This window comes from Vicia villosa, linkage group LG3 (assembly GCF_029867415.1).
Source record: "Vicia villosa cultivar HV-30 ecotype Madison, WI linkage group LG3, Vvil1.0, whole genome shotgun sequence".
Classification (NCBI taxonomy): domain Eukaryota; kingdom Viridiplantae; phylum Streptophyta; class Magnoliopsida; order Fabales; family Fabaceae; genus Vicia; species Vicia villosa.
Window position 1 is genome coordinate 84051915 of NC_081182.1, and position 21864 is coordinate 84073778.

Below are 21864 nucleotides of genomic sequence, written 5' to 3' on the forward strand. Positions count from 1 at the left end.
TGTCAGCCCACTGGTTGAATTTAATCATGGATCACGTTTTTCAATTGTTGTCAGTATGCTGATTGAAAGTCATTTGTTTGGTCAACCCTCTAGTTAGGACCAAACATTTTCTAATCATTTGAATCAACTTATTGGTAGAGGATTAATCTTTCACTCCCTATCAACCCACTGGTTGAGGAATGTTTGCCCGCTTCTTGTCAGCCCACCGGTTGAAAGTTATTATCTTGTTTTGTCAACCCACTGGTTGAAGTTTATCTTTTTCGTGTCAATCCACTGATTGACGATCACCTGTTTTGTCAACCCACTGGTTGAAGTTTATCTTTTTCGTGTCAATCCACTGATTGACGATCACCTGTTTTGTCAACCCACTGGTTGAAGTTTATCTTTTTCGTGTCAATCCACTGATTGACGATCACCTGTTTTGTCAACCCACTGGTTGAAGTTTATCTTTTTTTCGTGTCAATCCACTGATTGACTATCGCTCATTTTGTCAACCCACCGGTTGAAGTTTATCTTTTTTCGTGTCAATCCACTGATTGAATATTGCTCATTTTGTCAACCCACTGGTTGAAGTTTGCCTTTTTTTGTGTGTCAATTCACTGATTGACTATCGCTCATTTTGTCAACCCACTGGTTGAAGTTTGCCTTTTTTTGTGTCAATCCACTGATTGACTATCACTCATTTTGTCAACCCACTGGTTGAAGTTTGCCTTTTTTTGTGTCAATCCACTGATTGACTATCGCTCATTTTGTCAACCCACTGGTTGAAGTTTATCTTTTTTCGTGTCAATCCACTGATTGACTATTGCTCATTTTGTCAACCCACTGGTTGAAGTTTGCCTTTTTTTTGTGTCAATCCACTGATTGACTATCGCTCATTTTGTCAACCCACTGGTTGAAGTTTGCCTTTTTTTGTGTCAATCCACTGATTGACTATCACTCATTTTGTCAACCCACTGGTTGAAGTTTGCCTTTTTTTGTGTCAATCCACTGATTGACTATCGCTCATTTTGTCAACCCACTGGTTGAAGTTTGTCTTTTTTCGTGTCAACCCACTGATTGACAATCACTCATTATGTCAACCCACTGGTTGAAGTTTATCTTTTTCGTGTCAATCCACTGATTGACGATCACCTGTTTTGTCAACCCACTGGTTGAAGTTTATCTTTTTCGTGTCAATCCACTGATTGAAGATCACTTGCTTTGTCAACCCACTGGTTGAAGTTTGTCTTTTTTGTGTCAATCCACTGATTGAAGATCACTTGCTTTGTCAACCCACTGGTTGAAGTTTGTCTTTTTTGTGTCAATCCACTCATTGAATATCACTGTTTTGTCAACCCACTGGTTGAAGTTTGTATTTTTTGTGTCAATCCACTGATTGAACATCACTTGTTTTGTCGACCCACAGGTTGAAATTAATCATTTTTCGTGTCAATCCACTGATTAAACATTATTTGCCTTGCCAACCCGCTGGTTGAAATTTATTGTTCATCTTGTTAACCCGCTGGTTATAGTCAATCATTTACTTTCCGCTTAGATCAAAGCAACCCACTGGTTGAAAGCATTTTTTCTTTGTCAATCCGCTGGTTGATAGAGTCAACTCACTAGTTGACAACAAATTTGTTTCACCTTCATTAATCCACTGGTTAATGTTAGTCATGCATTGTTTTAAAGTCAACTCAATAGTTGATGACATTTTGTTTTCTTCCATCGATCCACTGGTTGATGCGTTTCTTCTTTCTTAATTGTTCGAACTCAATCCACTGGTTGAGGACATCGTGTCCCCTTCCATCAATCCACTAGTTGATGTTAGTTTTATCTTGTCTTTTGAAATGAATTCATTAGTTGACTTACCTTCATCAATCCACTGGTTGCTAATGGCTTTTCCTATTCCACTGGTTGAGAATTAACCCTTCGTTAACCAAACTCAATCCTCTGGTTGAAAACGACTTCTTGGCACCACTGCTCCTTCACACAATCATTTTATCAATCCCTACATAATTTAGTTTTCATCTTCATTTCCCCAACAAGAATTCATGCATCCATGCATTCATGACATTTTATCGCATCAACGGTCAAAATTCAGGTCACTTAGTATTTAATTACCTTTAGCCTTTGATATCCCGAAGATCAAAGTCGTTCGAGCTATCTGGCTAAAGATAATTAAATAGGGGCATCTGTCGCACCCTAAATTTTGACCTAAGATTTTTCATCTGATTCATTTGCATTTTGCATTAGCATCGATCAATTCGTCTGCATCCACAATAAGTTTCCATTTCCCACGTCGCAATTCAAATCAGTATGAAATTCACATTTAATTTGTCACTATTTTATTTTATTTTATTTTATTTTGCATCTTATGCTAATTGAATTAATAGTTAAATTTGTTGTTATTGGAATTAATATTACCTTTAATAATCAAATTAATTATTAATTAAATTGTCATTGTGAAGAATATTTGTATTTTATTTTAGTCAATTTTTGCTTTTTTATAATAAAGTTTTGATTAATTTGATTTTTATGAGAGTTCAAAAAATGTACATAATAATGCACTTAGTAGTCTATTATTTTTAGTGTTACAATGCAAGTAATGTGACAACACAGAAAGGAAACAAAAAAGGTCTTCACTTTCTTCATGCCACGCCTCTGCTCCACTTGCTGCTGCGCTGCCATTATAGTCCAAACCTGCTGCTCCTTGCTGCAGATAGAAGCCAAAATCTTCACTAATATGTCCATACATTAACCTGCAACAAAAAGCAACAAAATCAGTTAACCAAAATTGTTCAAATTGAAATCAATTTTCCCCCCAAAAAACTCATTCACTCATCTATAAAACAGGGAGGAAGCCATAAAGAAAGAGGAGGCCGAAAAAACCCTAGGGGAGCCAAAAAAGGATAGCAAGAAAACTTCTGCTAAACAATTTCTCTCCAAATCTCATCCGAGCAACCCTTCAATCTATCTGCATTTCAGAACCTTCAACACCCTTGAAACTCTACCAGAACCTCTCAACCACACCAAATAACTCCCTTCACAAACTCTGTCAAAACAACATAAACCCATACTACCTCTAAACCGTAGCATTCACCATCAACATTCCACCCTCACATCACTCAAAACCGCACCATACACAAGCCAAAGCACAGAAGCACAACAACAACAACATCGCAAATTTACGGAAGAAGAAGAAATCGCAGAACAAGCTCAAACAACAGAAGAAGTCGAAGAACAACGTACCCGATTCACTTTTGGTTTGCATTTTCTTTTAATTTCTGCTCTAAATTGTACTATGTAACTGTAATCATTGTTAATAATGAGATTTGGGGTTTAGGGTTCTGTTGGGATGAAGGGTAGTTTAAATGATTATGGTTGATTTTGTTCGTTCATGGCGGATTGGTGAGAATCGAATCAAATCGAGAGAGAAAGAGAGAGCAGAGAGATCGAAACCGAGCAAGATCGAAAGAGAAATCTTGAGTTTTTTTGTTGTTTGTACGATAACGATAATGCGAGAGATGAAGAAGGGGAGTGTTTGATCGTGAGAGGCGCTGAGAATTTCTGAGGGTTTTCTAACCCGTTTTCTTGGTATGAAGTGAGTGATATGGGTCATGGGTCGACCCAGTTCCGGCCCAGCTAGCCTTTATTTTTTATTTTTTTTGCTGGTAGTCTCCTTTAGCATGTCTGTTGGGCCTCACCCTATTTCGTGGGATACACCCTCTGGCCCAACATGTTATCCTCTTATCTTTTTTACTCCATAATTTTAATATTCCATTTTCTTTTATAAGAAAATAATAAGTAGTTTTCTTTTAGTTAAAATTAGATCTCTTTTCATATAAAATCAGAAAAAAATGTTTATTATTTATTTTATTTATTAGATTTATTAAAACACCAAAAATACCTCCTTTAGATGTATGTTTAGAATTTATCAAAAATATTTCAAAAAATGATATAAAAATAGCTTTTTAATTGAATCGAGTTTTGAGTCTTAATTGGAGAAGAAGGGTTTGTACGTACTTGTGCAAGTTGTTCTTTAAGCGTTTAGGCGATGGCCGTTAAGCCATTGTTTGGATGTTTAGACTCCATTAAAGACTTCTTAAAAATCGATTTAATTCACCTTCTTTACAAAAATGTGTTTTATAATTAATTTGAGTTTAGTCGATAATGGGAATCAATAAGGGTTTATACGTACTTGTACAAGTTGTTCTAAAGCATTTGGGCGATGGCCGTTAAGCCTTTGTTTGAATGCTTAGATTCCATTAAGGACTTATTCAAACTCAATTTGCCTCTTCCTTTCACAAAAACACTAAAAATAATTTCAACTCATCAAATCGTTCTTTTCCTCGCCCAAGTGCGAATCCCTCTCGTTGCCCAAATGCGAATATTTTCATAACAAACCTTGGTCAATACCAAGTTCCTTTTTCTAATCAAAACGCTTTTTACAATCGAATTGAGTTGAGTCTACAATGGATGAAATTAGAAGGGTTTGTACGTACTTGTACAAGTTGTTCTAATGCATTTAGGCAATGGTCGTTAAGCCTTTGTTTGAATGCTTGTATCCCATTGAGGACTCCTCAAAACTCAAGTCGTTTCAATCTCTTTCATCGCCCAAGAGGGGTTTGTACGTACTTGTACAAGTTGCTCTTTCAAGCATTTAGGCGATGGCCGTTAAGCCTTTGTTTGAATGCTTGTATCCCATTAAAAACTTCATCAAGCTCAATTTAGCAATTGCTCTTTCAAGTATTTTAGGCGATGGCCGTTAAGCCATTGTTTGAATGCTTGAATTCCTTTTTCAGAAAATACCTATTTCAAACTCATCTTTTCTTTGCCCAAGCGCAAATCTCGCCCAAGTGCGAACCATATTCAAAAAACTCGTCTTCCCGCCCAAGTGCGATTAGACCCATCAATCAATCAACAAACTCGTAGTTCCTTAAAGCTACAATCGCTCTGATTCTTCCATTGAAGATATGTAGGCACAAGACTCAAATGTCTTGGCGAGCACACTAAATAAAAAAACATAATTTCGTAGCCTCGAACTACGAACGCTCTGACTTTCCCATTGCACGAGGGAATACGTAGGCACAAGATTCAAATATCTTGGCGAGCTCAATAATAAAAAACCTAAATCCTGTGTCTTTCTTGTCCATATAAAAATTAGAACGCAAGTAGATAATAAGCTAACAACTAATCACAAGAATAACTAAATGGGTCCCATCGAGTACGATGGAGGTAAGGGGTGCTAAAACCTTCCCCTTACTTAACCGACTCCCGAACCCAAATTTGGTTGCGAAGACCATCCTTTTCATTGTTTTCATTTCCCAAGGGTTTTATCAATATTTTCCCTTTCCCATTAGAATAAATAAAATTTGGCGGCGACTCTGTTCGATACAATTTCGTGGCGATGATTTTTTGACCCGCGACAGCTGGCGACTCTGCTGGGGACATATCCCTAAAGAGAGTCAACCCTAATTTAGTTTTATTGTGATATTTGCTAGCTCTATTTACTTGCTTCTTTATTGTCTTTATTATATCTTTGTTTGATTTTCTCATTATTGTGATTGGAATCTCTTGATTATTGGCGCATGTGAGGGAAAGCTCTACACCCGAGCTCGAGTGATACGTAAGATAAGATGGTGGTCTAGTATTAAACTCGCTTGACGTAGTGTCAAGTGGGAGGTACTAAAACCCCGCCTGGAGTAGGTCCTTTGAGGAGATGTCTGTGACTAAGTAAGTTATTTACTTGGGCTATGATGTTTCCAATTCGGACCGCCGACTCTAGGGACCTTTAGAAAAACCCTAAACCATGACTTATAGGAAATGGTGGTTTCGCGCCCAACTTGCGTAACGTAACTATTACTGTGGGTAAGTGCGAAAACCACACTCAGAATAGGCTTCATTTGAAAACACAGTTGGATGGTAAGTTATTTACTAGATGACTGAGTTTTCAAAAGGAGTTTGTAACTCTGAGAACCGTGTCTAGAACCTTTCCAACATAAAAACCTTAGACTGTATGCCGAGTAATTCGAATCTTTCTGTATCCATATGATTTTGAAATCTACTACTTGTGAATCATACATGACATGGCATTCATTTTTGCATAAAAAAAATATAATAAATTTTTTTTTATGCATTTGCATTCATAACATGCATTTCCATCTCCAAAATCCATTACTCATACCTTTCTTCACCCAACAGTAATAAAGCAAGCTAATTTCCAAACATCCTTATCAGACGCGAAGTGTTACTCGACAGAAAAGATGGAAGACCTTGAACAAGAGAATCATGAATTCCGTGATGAAGTAACTACTCTCCGTGTCGGTGTGGAAAGATTGACTGCTTTGGTGGAAAGCTTAGTGGCTGCTCGGAATCAACCATCACCTCCTCCATCTCCTCACGCCACTCAAACACAAATTGAGGTCCAGACTACTATGATTTGTGAAGTTTCTACTGCTACTGTTTTTGTGGCTCCTACCATTGGTCTCTCGCACTATCAGATGCCTAATGGCTACCCTGGGGGCATGTCTTACAACTTTGTGCCAGAGGGATACCATCCTGTCACTGGAGCTTCCCAAGTTACTCCTATAATGACTATGACTCCGCCTCTGGTACATACCGTACCACAAGCTGAGGAACCCATTTTCCAAGTTGAGCCCAATGAAAGAAATGAAGCTTATGATGATTTCCAAGACCAATTTCAAGAGATGCGAAAGGAGATTAAGGCCCTCAAAGGGAAGAACTCATTTGGAAAGAATGCTTATGACATGTGTCTTGTGCCAAATGTGAAAATACCTGCCAAGTTTAAAGTGCCTGATTTTGAAAAGTATAAAGGGAATTCGTGTCCTCAGAGCCACTTAACCATGTACTGCAGAAAGATGGCTACTCATACTGATGATGATAAGTTATTGATTCACTATTTTCAAGATAGTCTAATTGGTGCTGCTTTGAAATGGTACATGGGATTGGATAGTACTCATATCAGTTCTTTTGATGACCTTGTGGAAGCGTTCATTCGACAATACAAGTATAATGTGGACATGGCTCCTGATAGAGACCAACTCCGAGCCATGGCACAGAAAGAGAAAGAGTCTTTCAAAGAGTATGCACAAAGATGGCGTGAGGTTGCCGCCCAAATCTCTCCTCCCATGGAAGAAAAAGAGATGACTAAAATGTTCTTAAAGACTCTAAGCTCATTTTACTATGAGAGGATGGTTGCAAGCGCTCCGACCGACTTCACTGAAATGGTGAATATGGGAATGCGATTAGAAGAAGGTGTACGAGAGGGACGTTTGACTATGGAATCTGGATCGTCGACTGAAACCAAGAAATATGGGAACAACTTTCAGAAGAAGTGGGAAGATGAAACTATTGTTTTTACAATTGATGCCGCACAATTCAAGCAACCATACCAACAACCGTGGGCAACTCCTCCTCATAATTCTTCACAGAATGCTCCTCAGAATGCAGCTCAGAATCAGAATCGTCAACGGAATCAGAATATACCTCAAAGGAACCATCAGAAGGAGGATCGTCGCATTGACCCAATGCCAATGACCTACGCTCAGCTATGGCCATATTTAATTAAGAAGAAAGCAATAGCTCCCAGACCAACTCAACCTGCAAAGTTTCCATTTCCTAAGGAATACAATCCAAACGCCAAGTGTGATTTTCATAGTGGGATATCAGGTCACTCCATTGAAGATTGCAATGTCCTGAAGGAAAAAGTTCAAGATCTGGTTGACAAAAAGATACTCTCTATCAAGGATATTGGTCCTATGCCATGATCAGTGCTGAGACACCAAGAACATTCCTAAAGCCAATGGATCAAAGTAGATCATTGAGCCACTTTTATCATTTGTGTTTACGTTTTTTTGCTTTGCTTGTTTGCTAAGTGTTTATTTGCTTTTGAACATTGTTAATTTTAATGGTAATATTAATGAAATGAGCATGCAGGTTTTGAATCAGTCCATTCGTATTCACTCTTTCTTTCTTTTATTTTATTTTTTTTTCTAAAAAATATGAAAAAAATATGCTTATGTTTCTCCCATTTCCTTTTCTTTATTATACTTTTGTTTAAGCAAGTATTGGAGGGAGGATGACGATAAACGAAATACCCAATTTGCATCAGTGTGCTTTCAAATAAAACTTTGTTGATGATGTACAGGCATTCTTTCAAATCCCCAAACACTGGAGATATAAGGATGATAATCCCTCGTTAACCCCTTTTGAGCCTTAGAAGTAGGTGTTTTCTTTTCGCACGAAATTAAAACCCTTAAACAAAACCTGGGGCAGGGTACTTGTTCAGTTAAAGTGATTAATTCATAAGATTTCCAAGAAAATCATTCTATGGGAACCATTCCCGACTCGAGATTCAACTGTATCCTCTCTTCCTACACAATGTCGAAGAAGTAATGAATATTCAAAACTTATAACTGTTGTCTTTCTCGAACCATCAGTGGGGCAGTCATATTCCTCTCATATTATTGAACTAGTGTCACGCAAGTTGTTCAAAAAAATAAATAAAAAAAATCAAAGAAAAGCCCGCTAAGTCAAAACCTAAAAAGGAGACTTAGGCAAAAAAAAAATAGGGATATGGATACAAAAGTCAAAATAAAAAAGAGATCAAAAGATCATAGTAAAAAAAACACGACCAAACTTGTGTGACTTCCAAAGAAGAATAAATGACTGCCACCTTAGAATCCATTGGTTCTCAATTATCATATGCAAATTCTCTTGGAAGTCGAATACTTATGAGAGTCAAGTGAACTTAGGACTGGAGTACATCACGAAGAATGGGTGGGTAAAAATTAAAATTTGAGCCAATATCCTTTGTTTCTTACACCATGAACCTGGCCACGTTACAACCTTCAAAAGTCCTAATTGAAATAAGGTTTCTTTTGAAAGCATACTAAAGCAAGGTTGCGTTAACCTGACTCCTGAATATTTGCTAATCATTTGTTTTGATACCACGCTATCACATCATCTTTCACACCTTGAAATTCAAACTTCCATTGCATCCTCATTGGGATTTACTCATTCTATACCACATTTTCATTTCAATAAATGATTTGTTTCCAAAAATTGCATGCACGTTGCATTAAAATTACCATTTTGAATTGAATATTTTCATTTGTAAGTAAGCACTTTCCATCAAGGAAGTTCCAATAATGGAACTCATTCGAAGAGACTAATGTGGAACCATCAAGGTCACATCACTTCAGAAGTCCATCATTCAGGGGCATTTCAATTCAAAGTTCCCAAATACTGGGGCATGTCATCTCAGGATCATCGGTTTGAATCCAAACTTTGTTGAAGCAAATTTATCTGTAGGCTCAGCATTCTGGGGCAAATTAAGGCCAAAACCTTTCCTTCAAGCAGTACAAGCAGACTATGCCATATCAAGTAGTCCTCAAACTCATAATTGGTGTTAGGAATTATGCTTGCACAAACCTTCTACCAAGGGACCTTTTCAACTTCACAAAGAATCATGACCCTCCACTAGGGCACATGTCAAAACATTCCACCCATAAATTTCATTCATTGCATGCATTCATCAATCATGCATATCATTCATGGGACATCATCCCACAACATTTACAAATCAAAAATTCAATCATGCTCGGTCTTTTCCATTGAAAATTAAGCCCAGTCCACCATTTGATACCCAAAAAAAAATTCATTGTCCATTGGCACACATCGAGTAAATTCATTACTTGCATTGATCAACCTTCATACATCATTACACGTGCATCAATTTGCACAAAAGAAAAAAAAACAAAGATGTCTCATACATAAGCAAAAAGCATGCATGGATTCATAATCCCTAATGATGTCACCGCAATCATTATTTTCTTGCTAACCCACTGGTTGAGAACATGCTTGTTAACCTTTTCCAACCCACTGGTTGAAATTGATCATTTACCTTCTGTTCTTTTGAATCAGCCTACTGGTTGAGAACCATTCTGTTCATTTTTGTCAGCCCACTGGTTGAATTTAATCATGGATCACGTTTTTCAATTGTTGTCAGTATGCTGATTGAAAGTCATTTGTTTGGTCAACCCTATAGTTAGGACCAAACGTTTTCTAATCATTTGAATCAACTTATTGGTAGAGGATTAATCTTTCACTCCCTATCAACCCACTGGTTGAGGAATGTTTGCCCGCTTCTTGTCAGCCCACCGGTTGAAAGTTATTATCTTGTTTTGTCAACCCACTGGTTGAAGTTTATCTTTTTCGTGTCAATCCACTGATTGACGATCACCTGTTTTGTCAACCCACTGGTTGAATTTTATCTTTTTCGTGTCAATCCACTGATTGACGATCACCTGTTTTGTCAACCCACTGGTTGAAGTTTATCTTTTTCGTGTCAATCCACTGATTGACGATCACCTGTTTTGTCAACCCACTGGTTGAAGTTTATCTTTTTCATCTCAATCCACTGATTGACGATCACCTGTTTTGTCAACCCACTGGTTGAAGTTTATCTTTTTTCGTGTCAATCCACTGATTGACTATCGCTCATTTTGTTAACCCACTGGTTGAAGTTTATCTTTTTTCGTGTCAATCCACTGATTGACTATTGCTCATTTTGTCAACCCACTGGTTGAAGTTTGCCTCTTTTTTCGTGTCAATCCACTGATTGACTATCGCTCATTTTGTCAACCCACTGGTTGAAGTTTGCCTCTTTTTTTGTGTCAATCCACTGATTGACTATCGCTCATTTTGTCAACCCACTGGTTGAAGTTTGCCTTTTTTTGTGTCAATCCACTGATTGACTATCGCTCATTTTGTCAACCCACTGGTTGAAGTTTATCTTTTTTCGTGTCAATCCACTGATTGACTATTGCTCATTTTGTCAACCCACTGGTTGAAGTTTGCCTTTTTTTCGTGTCAATCCACTGATTGACTATCGCTCATTTTGTCAACCCACTGGTTGAAGTTTTCCTTTTTTTGTGTCAATCCACTGATTGACTATCACTCATTTTGTCAACCCACTGGTTGAAGTTTGCCTTTTTTTGTGTCAATCCACTGATTGACTATCGCTCATTTTGTCAACCCACTGGTTGAAGTTTGTCTTTTTTCGTGTCAACCCACTGATTGACAATCACTCATTATGTCAACCCACTGGTTGAAGTTTATCTTTTTCGTGTCAATCCACTGATTGACGATCACCTGTTTTGTCAACCCACTGGTTGAAGTTTATCTTTTTCGTGTCCATCCACTGATTGAAGATCACTTGCTTTGTCAACCCACTGGTTGAAGTTTGTCTTTTTTGTGTCAATCCACTGATTGAAGATCACTTGCTTTGTCAACCCACTGGTTGAAGTTTGTCTTTTTTGTGTCAATCCACTGATTGAATATCACTGTTTTGTCAACCCACTGGTTGAAGTTTGTATTTTTTGTGTCAATCCACTGATTGAACATCACTTGTTTTGTCGACCCACAGGTTGAAATTAATCATTTTTCGTGTCAATCCACTGATTAAACATTATTTGCCTTGCCAACCCGCTGGTTGAAATTTATCGTTCATCTTGTTAACCCGCTGGTTATAGTCAATCATTTACTTTCCGCTTAGATCAAAGCAACCCACTGGTTGAAAGCATTTTTTCTTTGTCAATCCGCTGGTTGATAGAGTCAACTCACTAGTTGACAACAAATTTGTTTCACCTTCATTAATCCACTGGTTAATGTTAGTCATGCATTGTTTTAAAGTCAACTCAATAGTTGATGACATTTTGTTTTCTTCCATCGATCCACTGGTTGATGCGTTTCTTCTTTCTTAATTGTTCGAACTCAATCCACTGGTTGAGGACATCGTGTCCCCTTCCATCAATCCACTAGTTGAGTTAGTTTTATCTTGTCTTTTGAAATGAATTCATTAGTTGACTTACCTTCATCAATCCACTGGTTGCTAATGGCTTTTCCTATTCCACTGGTTGAGAATTAACCCTTCGTTAACCAAACTCAATCCTCTGGTTGAAAACGACTTCTTGGCACCACTGCTCCTTCACACAATCATTTTATCAATCCCTACATAATTTAGTTTTCATCTTCATTTCCCCAACAAGAATTCATGCATCCATGCATTCATGACATTTTATCGCATCAACGGTCAAAATTCAGGTCACTTAGTATTTAATTACCTTTAGCCTTTGATATCCCGAAGATCAAAGTCGTTCGAGCTATCTGGCTAAAGATAATTAAATAGGGGCATCTGTCGCACCCTAAATTTTGACCTAAGATTTTTCATCTGATTCATTTGCATTTTGCATTAGCATCGATCAATTCGTCTGCATCCACAATAAGTTTCCATTTCCCACGTCGCAATTCAAATCAGTATGAAATTCACATTTAATTTGTCACTATTTTATTTTATTTTATTTTGCATCTTATGCTAATTGAATTAATAGTTAAATTTGTTGTTATTGGAATTAATATTACCTTTAATAATCAAATTAATTATTAATTAAATTGTCATTGTGAAGAATATTTGTATTTTATTTTAGTCAATTTTTGCTTTTTTATAATAAAGTTTTGATTAATTTGATTTTTATGAGAGTTCAAAAAATGTACATAATAATGCACTTAGTAGTCTATTATTTTTAGTGTTACAATGCAAGTAATGTGACAACACAGAAAGGAAACAAAAAAGGTCTTCACTTTCTTCATGCCACACCTCTGCTCCACTTGCTGCTGCGCTGCCATTATAGTCCAAACCTGCTGCTCCTTGCTGCAGATAGAAGCCAAAATCTTCACTAATATGTCCATACATTAACCTGCAACAAAAAGCAACAAAATCAGTTAACCAAAATTGTTCAAATTGAAATCAATTTTCCCCCCAAAAAACTCATTCACTCATCTATAAAACAGGGAGGAAGCCATAAAGAAAGAGGAGGCCGAAAAAACCCTAGGGGAGCCAAAAAAGGATAGCAAGAAAACTTCTGCTAAACAATTTCTCTCCAAATCTCATCCGAGCAACCCTTCAATCTATCTGCATTTCAGAACCTTCAACACCCTTGAAACTCTACCAGAACCTCTCAACCACACCAAATAACTCCCTTCACAAACTCTGTCAAAACAACATAAACCCATACTACCTCTAAACCGTAGCATTCACCATCAACATTCCACCCTCACATCACTCAAAACCGCACCATACACAAGCCAAAGCACAGAAGCACAACAACAACAACATCGCAAATTTACGGAAGAAGAAGAAATCGCAGAACAAGCTCAAACAACAGAAGAAGTCGAAGAACAACGTACTCGATTCACTTTTGGTTTGCATTTTCTTTTAATTTCTGCTCTAAATTGTACTATGTAACTGTAATCATTGTTAATAATGAGATTTGGGGTTTAGGGTTCTGTTGGGATGAAGGGTAGTTTAAATGATTATGGTTGATTTTGTTCGTTCATGGCGGATTGGTGAGAATCGAATCAAATCGAGAGAGAAAGAGAGAGCAGAGAGATCGAAACCGAGCAAGATCGAAAGAGAAATCTTGAGTTTTTTTGTTGTTTGTACGATAACGATAATGCGAGAGATGAAGAAGGGGAGTGTTTGATTGTGAGAGGCGCTGAGAATTTCTGAGGGTTTTCTAACCCGTTTTCTTGGTATGAAGTGAGTGATATGGGTCATGGGTCGACCCAGTTCCGGCCCAGCTAGCCTTTATTTTTTATTTTTTTTGCTGGTAGTCTCCTTTAGCATGTCTGTTGGGCCTCACCCTATTTCGTGGGATACACCCTCTGGCCCAACATGTTATCCTCTTATCTTTTTTACTCCATAATTTTAATATTCCATTTTCTTTTATAAGAAAATAATAAGTAGTTTTCTTTTAGTTAAAATTAGATCTCTTTTCATATAAAATCAGAAAAAAATGTTTATTGTTTATTTTATTTATTAGATTTATTAAAACACCAAAAATACCTCCTTTAGATGTATGTTTAGAATTTATCAAAAATATTTCAAAAAATGATATAAAAATAGCTTTTTAATTGAATCGAGTTTTGAGTCTTAATTGGAGAAGAAGGGTTTGTACGTACTTGTGCAAGTTGTTCTTTAAGCGTTTAGGCGATGGCCGTTAAGCCATTGTTTGGATGTTTAGACTCCATTAAAGACTTCTTAAAAATCGATTTAATTCACCTTCTTTACAAAAATGTGTTTTATAATTAATTTGAGTTTAGTCGATAATGGGAATCAATAAGGGTTTATACGTACTTGTACAAGTTGTTCTAAAGCATTTGGGCGATGGCCGTTAAGCCTTTGTTTGAATGCTTAGATTCCATTAAGGACTTATTCAAACTCAATTTGCCTCTTCCTTTCACAAAAACACTAAAAATAATTTCAACTCATCAAATCGTTCTTTTCCTCGCCCAAGTGCGAATCCCTCTCGTTGCCCAAATGCGAATATTTTCATAACAAACCTTGGTCAATACCAAGTTCCTTTTTCTAATCAAAACGCTTTTTACAATCGAATTGAGTTGAGTCTACAATGGATGAAATTAGAAGGGTTTGTACGTACTTGTACAAGTTGTTCTAATGCATTTAGGCGATGGTCGTTAAGCCTTTGTTTGAATGCTTGTATCCCATTGAGGACTCCTCAAAACTCAAGTCGTTTCAATCTCTTTCATCGCCCAAGAGGGGTTTGTACGTACTTGTACAAGTTGCTCTTTCAAGCATTTAGGCGATGGCCGTTAAGCCTTTGTTTGAATGCTTGTATCCCATTAAAAACTTCATCAAGCTCAATTTAGCAATTGCTCTTTCAAGTATTTTAGGCGATGGCCGTTAAGCCATTGTTTGAATGCTTGAATTCCTTTTTCAGAAAATACCTATTTCAAACTCATCTTTTCTTTGCCCAAGCGCAAATCTCGCCCAAGTGCGAACCATATTCAAAAAACTCGTCTTCCCGCCCAAGTGCGATTAGACCCATCAATCAATCAACAAACTCGTAGTTCCTTAGAGCTACAATCGCTCTGATTCATCCATTGAAGATATGTAGGCACAAGACTCAAATGTCTTGGCGAGCACACTAAATAAAAAAACATAATTTCGTAGCCTCGAACTACGAACGCTCTGACTTTCCCATTGCACGAGGGAATACGTAGGCACAAGATTCAAATATCTTGGCGAGCTCAATAATAAAAAACCTAAATCCTGTTTCTTTCTTGTCCATATAAAAATTAGAACGCAAGTAGATAATAAGCTAACAACTAATCACAAGAATAACTAAATGGGTCCCATCGAGTACGATGGAGGTAAGGGGTGCTAAAACCTTCCCCTTACTTAACCGACTCCCGAACCCAAATTTGGTTGCGAAGACCATCCTTTTCATTGTTTTCATTTCCCAAGGGTTTTATCAATATTTTCCCTTTCCCATTAGAATAAATAAAATTTGGTGGCGACTCTGTTCGATACAATTTCGTGGCGATGATTTTTTGACCCGCGACAGCTGGCGACTCTGCTGGGGACATATCCCTAAAGAGAGTCAACCCTAATTTAGTTTTATTGTGATATTTGATAGCTCTATTTACTTGCTTCTTTATTGTCTTTATTATATCTTTGTTTGATTTTCTCATTATTGTGATTGGAATCTCTTGATTATTGGCGCATGTGAGAGAAAGCTCTACACCCGAGCTCGAGTGATACGTAAGATAAGATGGTGGTCTAGTATTAAACTCGCTTGACGTAGTGTCAAGTGGGAGGTACTAAAACCCCGCCTGGAGTAGGTGCTTTGAGGAGATGTCTGTGACTAAGTAAGTTATTTACTTGGGCTATGATGTTTCCAATTCGGACCGCCGACTCTAGGGACCTTTAGAAAAACCCTAAACCATGACTTATAGGAAATGGTGGTTTCGCGCCCAACTTGCGTAACGTAACTATTACTGTGGGTAAGTGCGAAAACCACACTCAGAATAGGCTTCATTTGAAAACACAGTTGGATGGTAAGTTATTTACTAGATGACTGAGTTTTCAAAAGGAGTTTGTAACTCTGAGAACCGTGTCTAGAACCTTTCCAACATAAAAACCTTAGACTGTATGCCGAGTAATTCGAATCTTTCTGTATCCATATGATTTTGAAATCTACTACTTGTGAATCATACATGACATGGCATTCATTTTTGCATAAAAAAATATAATAAATTTTTTTTTTATGCATTTGCATTCATAACATGCATTTCCATCTCCAAAATCCATTACTCATACCTTTCTTCACCCAACAGTAATAAAGCAAGCTAATTTCCAAACATCCTTATCAGACGCGAAGTGTTACTCGACAGAAAAGATGGAAGACCTTGAACAAGAGAATCATGAATTCCGTGATGAAGTAACTACTCTCCGTGTCGGTGTGGAAAGATTGACTGCTTTGGTGGAAAGCTTAGTGGCTGCTCGGAATCAACCATCACCTCCTCCATCTCCTCACGCCACTCAAACACAAATTGAGGTCCAGACTACTATGATTTGTGAAGTTTCTACTGCTACTGTTTTTGTGGCTCCTACCATTGGTCTCTCGCACTATCAGATGCCTAATGGCTACCCTGGGGGCATGTCTTACAACTTTGTGCCAGAGGGATACCATCCTGTCACTGGAGCTTCCCAAGTTACTCCTATAATGACTATGACTCCGCCTCTGGTACATACCGTACCACAAGCTGAGGAACCCATTTTCCAAGTTGAGCCCAATGAAAGAAATGAAGCTTATGATGATTTCCAAGACCAATTTCAAGAGATGCGAAAGGAGATTAAGGCCCTCAAAGGGAAGAACTCATTTGGAAAGAATGCTTATGACATGTGTCTTGTGCCAAATGTGAAAATACCTGCCAAGTTTAAAGTGCCTGATTTTGAAAAGTATAAAGGGAATTCGTGTCCTCAGAGCCACTTAACCATGTACTGCAGAAAGATGGCTACTCATACTGATGATGATAAGTTATTGATTCACTATTTTCAAGATAGTCTAATTGGTGCTGCTTTGAAATGGTACATGGGATTGGATAGTACTCATATCAGTTCTTTTGATGACCTTGTGGAAGCGTTCATTCGACAATACAAGTATAATGTGGACATGGCTCCTGATAGAGACCAACTCCGAGCCATGGCACAGAAAGAGAAAGAGTCTTTCAAAGAGTATGCACAAAGATGGCGTGAGGTTGCCGCCCAAATCTCTCCTCCCATGGAAGAAAAAGAGATGACTAAAATGTTCTTAAAGACTCTAAGCTCATTTTACTATGAGAGGATGGTTGCAAGCGCTCCGACCGACTTCACTGAAATGGTGAATATGGGAATGCGATTAGAAGAAGGTGTACGAGAGGGACGTTTGACTATGGAATCTGGATCGTCGACTGAAACCAAGAAATATGGGAACAACTTTCAGAAGAAGTGGGAAGATGAAACTATTGTTTTTACAATTGATGCCGCACAATTCAAGCAACCATACCAACAACCGTGGGCAACTCCTCCTCATAATTCTTCACAGAATGCTCCTCAGAATGCAGCTCAGAATCAGAATCGTCAACGGAATCAGAATATACCTCAAAGGAACCATCAGAAGGAGGATCGTCGCATTGACCCAATGCCAATGACCTACGCTCAGCTATGGCCATATTTAATTAAGAAGAAAGCAATAGCTCCCAGACCAACTCAACCTGCAAAGTTTCCATTTCCTAAGGAATACAATCCAAACGCCAAGTGTGATTTTCATAGTGGGATATCAGGTCACTCCATTGAAGATTGCAATGTCCTGAAGGAAAAAGTTCAAGATCTGGTTGACAAAAAGATACTCTCTTTCAAGGATATTGGTCCTATGCCATGATCAGTGCTGAGACACCAAGAACATTCCTAAAGCCAATGGATCAAAGTAGATCATTGAGCCACTTTTATCATTTGTGTTTACGTTTTTTTGCTTTGCTTGTTTGCTAAGTGTTTATTTGCTTTTGAACATTGTTAATTTTAATGGTAATATTAATGAAATGAGCATGCAGGTTTTGAATCAGTCCATTCGTATTCACTCTTTCTTTCTTTTATTTTATTTTTTTTTCTAAAAAATATGAAAAAAATATGCTTATGTTTCTCCCATTTCCTTTTCTTTATTATACTTTTGTTTAAGCAAGTATTGGAGGGAGGATGACGATAAACGAAATACCCAATTTGCATCAGTGTGCTTTCAAATAAAACTTTGTTGATGATGTACAGGCATTCTTTCAAATCCCCAAACACTGGAGATATAAGGATGATAATCCCTCGTTAACCCCTTTTGAGCCTTAGAAGTAGGTGTTTTCTTTTCGCACGAAATTAAAACCCTTAAACAAAACCTGGGGCAGGGTACCTGTTCAGTTAAAGTGATTAATTCATAAGATTTCCAAGAAAATCATTCTATGGGAACCATTCCCGACTCGAGATTCAACTGTATCCTCTCTTCGTACACAATGTCGAAGAAGTAATGAATATTCAAAACTTATAACTGTTGTCTTTCTCGAACCATCAGTGGGGCAGTCATATTCCTCTCATATTATTGAACTAGTGTCACGCAAGTTGTTCAAAAAAATAAATAAAAAAAATCAAAGAAAAGCCCGCTAAGTCAAAACCTAAAAAGGAGACTTAGGCAAAAAAAAAATAGGGATATGGATACAAAAGTCAAAATAAAAAAGAGATCAAAAGATCATAGTAAAAAAAACACGACCAAACTTGTGTGACTTCCAAAGAAGAATAAATGACTGCCACCTTAGAATCCATTGGTTCTCAATTATCATATGCAAATTCTCTTGGAAGTCGAATACTTATGAGAGTCAAGTGAACTTAGGACTGGAGTACATCACGAAGAATGGGTGGGTAAAAATTAAAATTTGAGCCAATATCCTTTGTTTCTTACACCATGAACCTGGCCACGTTACAACCTTCAAAAGTCCTAATTGAAATAAGGTTTCTTTTGAAAGCATACTAAAGCAAGGTTGCGTTAACCTGACTCCTGAATATTTGCTAATCATTTGTTTTGATACCACGCTATCACATCATCTTTCACACCTTGAAATTCAAACTTCCATTGCATCCTCATTGGGATTTACTCATTCTATACCACATTTTCATTTCAATAAATGATTTGTTTCCAAAAATTGAATGCACGTTGCATTAAAATTACCATTTTGAATTGAATAGTTTCATTTGTAAGTAAGCACTTTCCATCAAGGAAGTTCCAACAATGGAACTCATTCGAAGAGACTAATGTGGAACCATCAAGGTCACATCACTTCAGAAGTCCATCATTCAGGGGCATTTCAATTCAAAGTTCCCAAATACTGGGGCATGTCATCTCAGGATCATCGGTTTGAATCCAAACTTTGTTGAAGCAAATTTATCTGTAGGCTCAGCATTCTGGGGCAAATTAAGGCCAAAACCTTTCCTTCAAGCAGTACAAGCAGACTATGCCATATCAAGTAGTCCTCAAACTCATAATTGGTGTTAGGAATTATGCTTGCACAAACCTTCTACCAAGGGACCTTTTCAACTTCACAAAGAATCATGACCCTCCACTAGGGCACATGTCAAAACATTCCACCCATAAATTTCATTCATTGCATGCATTCATCAATCATGCATATCATTCATGGGACATCATCCCACAACATTTACAAATCAAAAATTCAATCATGCTCGGTCTTTTCCATTGAAAATTAAGCCCAGTCCACCATTTGATACCCAAAAAAAAATTCATTGTCCATTGGCACACATCGAGTAAATTCATTACTTGCATTGATCAACCTTCATACATCATTACACGTGCATCAATTTGCACAAAAGAAAAAAAAACAAAGATGTCTCATACATAAGCAAAAAGCATGCATGGATTCATAATCCCTAATGATGTCACCGCAATCATTATTTTCTTGCTAACCCACTGGTTGAGAACATGCTTGTTAACCTTTTCCAACCCACTGGTTGAAATTGATCATTTACCTTCTGTTCTTTTGAATCAGCCTACTGGTTGAGAACCATTCTGTTCATTTTTGTCAGCCCACTGGTTGAATTTAATCATGGATCACGTTTTTCAATTGTTGTCAGTATGCTGATTGAAAGTCATTTGTTTGGTCAACCCTCTAGTTAGGACCAAACGTTTTCTAATCATTTGAATCAACTTATTGGTAGAGGATTAATCTTTCACTCCCTATCAACCCACTGGTTGAGGAATGTTTGCCCGCTTCTTGTCAGCCCACCGGTTGAAAGTTATTATCTTGTTTTGTCAACCCACTGGTTGAAGTTTATCTTTTTTGTGTCAATCCACTGATTGACGATCACCTGTTTTGTCAACCCACTGGTTGAAGTTTATCTTTTTCGTGTCAATCCACTGATTGACGATCACCTGTTTTGTCAACCCACTGGTTGAAGTTTATCTTTTTCGTGTCAATCCACTGATTGACGATCACCTGTTTTGTCAACCCACTGGTTATGAGAGTCTGGATCTGCGTCTCACGAGTACCGAATTAGATTTCCTACCTTGAGCTTCATGTCACTTCTGTCCTACACGTGTCAGAAGGATGACTTACGCATCTTGTGCACGATAGCGATACTGCAGCGTTATACCCAGCTGGTAGTACCAACATGGTGGTCCAACTCCGAGGCCATGTATCCAGGTAATCTACCTTAGTGGCGTATAATGATCCCCACAGGTATCCTATAGTCACAACCGACAGGTTTTTGAACAGGTCTCCAATGGGTTGGCTCCAGAATTCCTTCCCATCACACTTCTCAGGATGCTAAACCTAAGAGTTCTACCCATCAAGGTTTACTTACTCGCAAGGCAATAAGCCAGGAATGAAGAATTAAGATTCCGGCTCGGATTGCTATGCCATGCGCATACTCATTCGTCCAACGCATGCATAAGAGATTCTAGGGATAATCCAGTTCAGATAGGAATACTATGTTACTAAACACCTAACACACTTGTGATCATCCCACTGATACTCTATATAGATGCTAGTTCTTACTCACCTGAACGTCCAACGCCAAGCGTAGTTCTCCAGCTTCACTCGGAGTCAGATGAATCATGACTAGCAAGGAACTTAGGCGACTGCAATTCACGCTTCTACATCATTTCGTCTCCCATCTAGCGTAGTTCTAGAACTTAAGCATAAAATGATGAGAATGGAAGTATAGTTGTCCCCTTCCTCCGGTCGGTTATCCAAGAGTCACCTAATCTCATGTCGTCACATCCGCACATCTACCAACCCTTAACTAGGTGACCACTCCTGCTTAGGGTACACCAAGTTGATTCAGAATCTAATACTTCGCCCATCCAATTACTATTTGTACCAGCGTAATCAAAAGGGTCTGACTCTTCTGTCCGCATTTCCAAAAGTTATTTTGTCCTATCAGCTCATCAGTCACATCTAACACCGGTAGCATCATCGGTACTAAATCCTACTAATTCCCAGCTCAACGCCTTCGGAGAACTTCACTTACAAGGCTCCTACTCAAATACTGTTTGGATTTCCCTTGCTGTTACCAAGACTAAGAGAAAGTTTCACTTCGTCCAATCAAACCCTGGGAGTTCTAGTTGTCTCTATCCACACCTTGACAGCTCGACTATTACTTCTTCGCGTTAAACGCTCCCCTTAAGTCTGACAACTCCCATATTCCTTATACTTATGTTATCCAATAAGTCCAGCTTCCATCTACAATCAATCCATCACCCAACAAACTCTTACTACTTGGGTTTACAACACTCACAGGTTAACGAGTCCTCGTGGCGGCTCTGCTGTGATTCTACTGTCACACACTTAGCCGATGAGTTGATCAAGTTCAACGACTCAATGAGATACCAGTAAAATCAGGCTAGCCACGCACATATGTGAGGAAGAAGGGAATGGCTAGTGATGTCTCATGGCTCGGTC

At 38.0% G+C, this 21864-nt stretch overlaps 2 protein-coding genes across 2 annotated transcripts; both read left to right on the top strand.

The window, feature by feature from the left end:
• Positions 1 to 6248: 6248 nt before the first annotated feature.
• Positions 6249 to 7772, top strand: LOC131658438 (uncharacterized). The gene is made up of 2 exons (XM_058927732.1): positions 6249 to 7087; positions 7196 to 7772. Exons 1-2 carry the CDS (start codon positions 6249 to 6251, stop codon positions 7770 to 7772), a joined length of 1416 nt encoding a protein of 471 aa, XP_058783715.1.
• An 8496-nt stretch (positions 7773 to 16268) lies between these two features.
• On the top strand, positions 16269 to 17792 carry LOC131658439 (uncharacterized). The gene is made up of 2 exons (XM_058927733.1): positions 16269 to 17107; positions 17216 to 17792. Exons 1-2 carry the CDS (start codon positions 16269 to 16271, stop codon positions 17790 to 17792), a joined length of 1416 nt encoding a protein of 471 aa, XP_058783716.1.
• Positions 17793 to 21864: the final 4072 nt, after the last annotated feature.

Bases quoted from the DNA above. Each gene is read 5' to 3' on its own strand.
- LOC131658439 (XM_058927733.1), top strand. From the start codon at position 16,269: ATGGAAGACCTTGAACAAGAGAATCATGAATTCCGTGATGAAGTAACT. The intron at 17,108-17,215 runs GTATGCACAAAG...TTACTATGAGAG, and splicing joins GAGAAAGAGTCTTTCAAAGA to GATGGTTGCAAGCGCTCCGA.
- LOC131658438 (XM_058927732.1), top strand. From the start codon at position 6,249: ATGGAAGACCTTGAACAAGAGAATCATGAATTCCGTGATGAAGTAACT. The intron at 7,088-7,195 runs GTATGCACAAAG...TTACTATGAGAG, and splicing joins GAGAAAGAGTCTTTCAAAGA to GATGGTTGCAAGCGCTCCGA.